The 3,309-nt window shown below is 36.0% G+C and overlaps 1 protein-coding gene across 1 annotated transcript; it reads left to right on the top strand.

Annotated features, from left to right (window-relative positions):
• The first annotated feature begins 1,030 nt into the window (after window positions 1-1,030).
• Window positions 1,031-1,975, top strand: LOC128101597 (olfactory receptor 4F3/4F16/4F29-like). Its single transcript, XM_052724850.1, has one exon. It carries the CDS (start codon window positions 1,037-1,039, stop codon window positions 1,973-1,975), a length of 939 nt encoding a protein of 312 aa, XP_052580810.1. The 5' UTR covers window positions 1,031-1,036.
• The last annotated feature ends 1,334 nt before the right edge of the window (window positions 1,976-3,309 follow it).

Below are 3,309 nucleotides of genomic sequence, written 5' to 3'. Positions count from 1 at the left end.
AACTTGGGAGCAGATGAGGAAAGATTCGGTGGACCAGTCTGAAGTAAGGGAGGCAAGCCAGAGACAGAAAGAAAGGCCCCGTGTGATTGAAAATGTACTCAACATGTGAAGTTGTCAAATTGACAGGCACAGAAGTAGGATGGTTACCAGGAGCCAGAGAAGGGTCTTAGGAGTCATGCTTTAGAGTTGTTCCATAGATATAACATTTCAAAGTTGTATGATGAAGTTTGGAATATCTATTTTGTAATAATATGAGATATTCAATATCACTAAACTGTATATTTAAAATGATCAGGATCATCCTATTTTTAAATCCACATTAAATAAGAGATGACTTAGAAGAATAGGGAACCTGGTCAACATGACAAAGAATGTACACACATTCTGCCTTTGATAAAGTCATTGATCTTCATATATTACATAAATTTCATTTATTTAATCTCAAACTCTATCTTATGGTCTAGCCTATTTTAAATTCAGTTCTAGCTTAAGTTCTCACTTGTGGGTGGAGATTCATCAATTAATTTTGAAGTTAATGTTTCCCTTTAAGCAGTCTCTTTGTGTAAGTTTTATGTAAAATATGAAAACTGGAATGAAGTGAAGAAATGAGTTGGTATAGCATGGTCAGTTGTAACACTGTGGTCTTATGTACCTTTGAGCTAAAGTAAGTTTCCTATGCATTCTTTTGTATTTGTAAACAAATATAATTTCTTGCTTGCACAATCCATTTATTGGTCTTGATAGCTGTGAAAATTTTAGTTTTGTGTAATTTTTCTCATTAATTTTAGGCTGTTAGAGAGGCTTTGTTGGTAGTTTTTTAATGACGTTTGAGTTATGCTGTTTTCATTGTAGCATCACTGTCATCCTTATTATCATTAGTATCATCATTATTCAGCCCATGAGATAAATTTTATTATTAAGTAGTTTTCTTTATAATATAAACACGAATGATACATTACTATAATCCCTAATGATTCTACTTTCTTACTCATTTCCTTAGTTCTCCGGTGTATCTGCAGATGAGTTGGCTGAATCAATGGATGGAGGGAACCACACAGTGGTGTCTGAATTTGTGTTTCTGGGGCTTACCCACTCCTGGGAGATTCAGCTCCTGCTCCTTGTGCTCGCCTCTGTGCTCTATGTGCTAAGCATGACTGGAAACATCCTCATTGTGTTCTCTGTGACCATTGACACTCACTTACACTCCCCCATGTACTTCCTTCTGGCATGTCTCTCCTTCATTGACTTGGCAGCTTGTTCTGTTACTTCCCCCAAGATGGTTTATGATTTGTTTAGAAAGCACAAAGTCATCTCTTTTGGAGGCTGTATCACTCAGATCTTCTTTATTCATGTCATTGGTGGTGTGGAGATGGTGCTGCTCTTGGCCATGGCCTTTGACAGGTATGTGGCCATATGTAAGCCTCTGCACTACTTGACCATCATGAGCCCACGAGTGTGTGTTTTGTTTCTGGCTGCATCTTGGGGCCTGGGCATTAGCCATTCATTGTTCCAGCTGGCTTTTATTATTGACTTACCCTTCTGTGGCCCAAATGTATTTAACAGTTTTTACTGTGACCTTCCTAAGCTTCTCAAATTGGCCTGTACAGATACCTACAAATTACAGTTTATGGTCACTATCAACAGTGGGTTCATCTGTGCTGGCTCTTTCTTATTGCTTCTCATTTCTTACATCTTCATCCTGTTCTATGTCTGGACACATTCATCAGGTGGTTCATCCAAAGCCCTCTCCACTCTCTCAGCTCACATCACTGTGGTGTTTTTATTCTTCGGTCCCACACTGTTTGTTTATACATGGCCACACCCTGACTCCCAAATAGACACATTTCTTGCTCTTTTTGATGCAGTCCTCACTCCGTTTCTAAATCCAGTCATCTACACATTCAGGAATAAAGAGATGAAGGCAGCAATAAAGAGAGTGTTCAAAACATTATTAACTTTCAGAAATATTTCATAAAAGATATAATTAATATCTTTATTTGAATAATAATATGTTCCATATGAGGCATGTTTGAAATGGCATCACTGGTGTGCATAATTAATGAGTGTTATGTTCTTTAACAATGCTTTTGTACATTCAAAGAAGGAAGATTTAATTAAATAAAGTTTTCTATTGATTTAGATAGTGTACACAAATATGTAGTAAATATACAACATTTCCAGCTCAAGTTTTTACTTTTATTTTATTTCAAGATTATCAGTTTTTTATTTTTCAAGCTATTTATATACTAACTAAGATGCTATTACTCACCTAAAAATTTTGGAAAAATTCAAACCCAGTCAAGTGCAAGAAATAATAAAAATCAAAGCAGAAATTAGTGATATAGAAACATAGAAAACAGGAGAAAAATCTACTAGAATCAGTAATATTATAGGACTGAAAAGGTTATATTTTTGCATTCAATAGCAATTAGTTGAAAAGGTAACCATGAGTTTAAAGGAGAGCTGGGAGGGTACATGAGTGTGTTTGGAGGGAGAAAAGGGAAGTGAGAAATGTAATTACATTATAATCTCAAAAATAAAATAAAAGGAGAAAAGAAACAGAGTACATATACAATGCTTAATACTACTCAGCTGCAAAGAAAAATGAAATCATGAAACTTTCAGGCAAATGGATGCAACTAGTAAAGATCATATTGATTCATATAACACAGACCCAGAAAGGCAAACAAGGTGTTCATTTTCATCAGAGGCTCCTAGCCCCAAATCTTCTGATGTAATTATATATTCTGTAGTAACTACAGATACCAGGATAGCAAAAAAGGTACCATTTCTGGGTGTGGTGTGTGGCTGTGCAATTGAGGTGGGGATAGCAGGGGACAAGTGATCAAGTAGAAGAAAGTGGAAAAACTGGGGCCACTACTTACAGAGGAGGAAGGTAATAAATACTTAACTAGGCGGGATAAGTATAAAATAACAGTAAGGATGTTTGAAAATATAAAGTATATTAATAAAATACCATACTATTAGCCATCTACCTAAAAATACCCATAAAGTTTGTATATAACTATATAACTATATGTACTATATATTTTTAAATGAAATTTTCACATCTGGGCTGACAATGCTATCTCTAAGAGCCCAAAAGACTATATAATAAAAATTCCAACATCGGGCATGAGAAGCCTTCTTTTGAGTTGTTGGTTAGGTTTTTCCAAGAGACTCGCAAAACATTATAGCCATCGGTATCTCTCTTAGTTGTCCCCAGAGGTGAAAAGTAAACCATCCACTTCAGGCACAGGGGCCAGAGGCTCCTGAGCTGGAACTGACCTGAAAGCCTCCTCCCTGAGA

This window comes from Peromyscus californicus, unplaced genomic scaffold (genome assembly GCF_007827085.1).
Source record: "Peromyscus californicus insignis strain IS unplaced genomic scaffold, ASM782708v3 Scaffold_7__1_contigs__length_154581171, whole genome shotgun sequence".
NCBI classification, from domain to species: Eukaryota; Metazoa; Chordata; class Mammalia; order Rodentia; family Cricetidae; genus Peromyscus; species Peromyscus californicus.
This window is presented reverse-complemented; position numbering and strand designations above follow the sequence as displayed.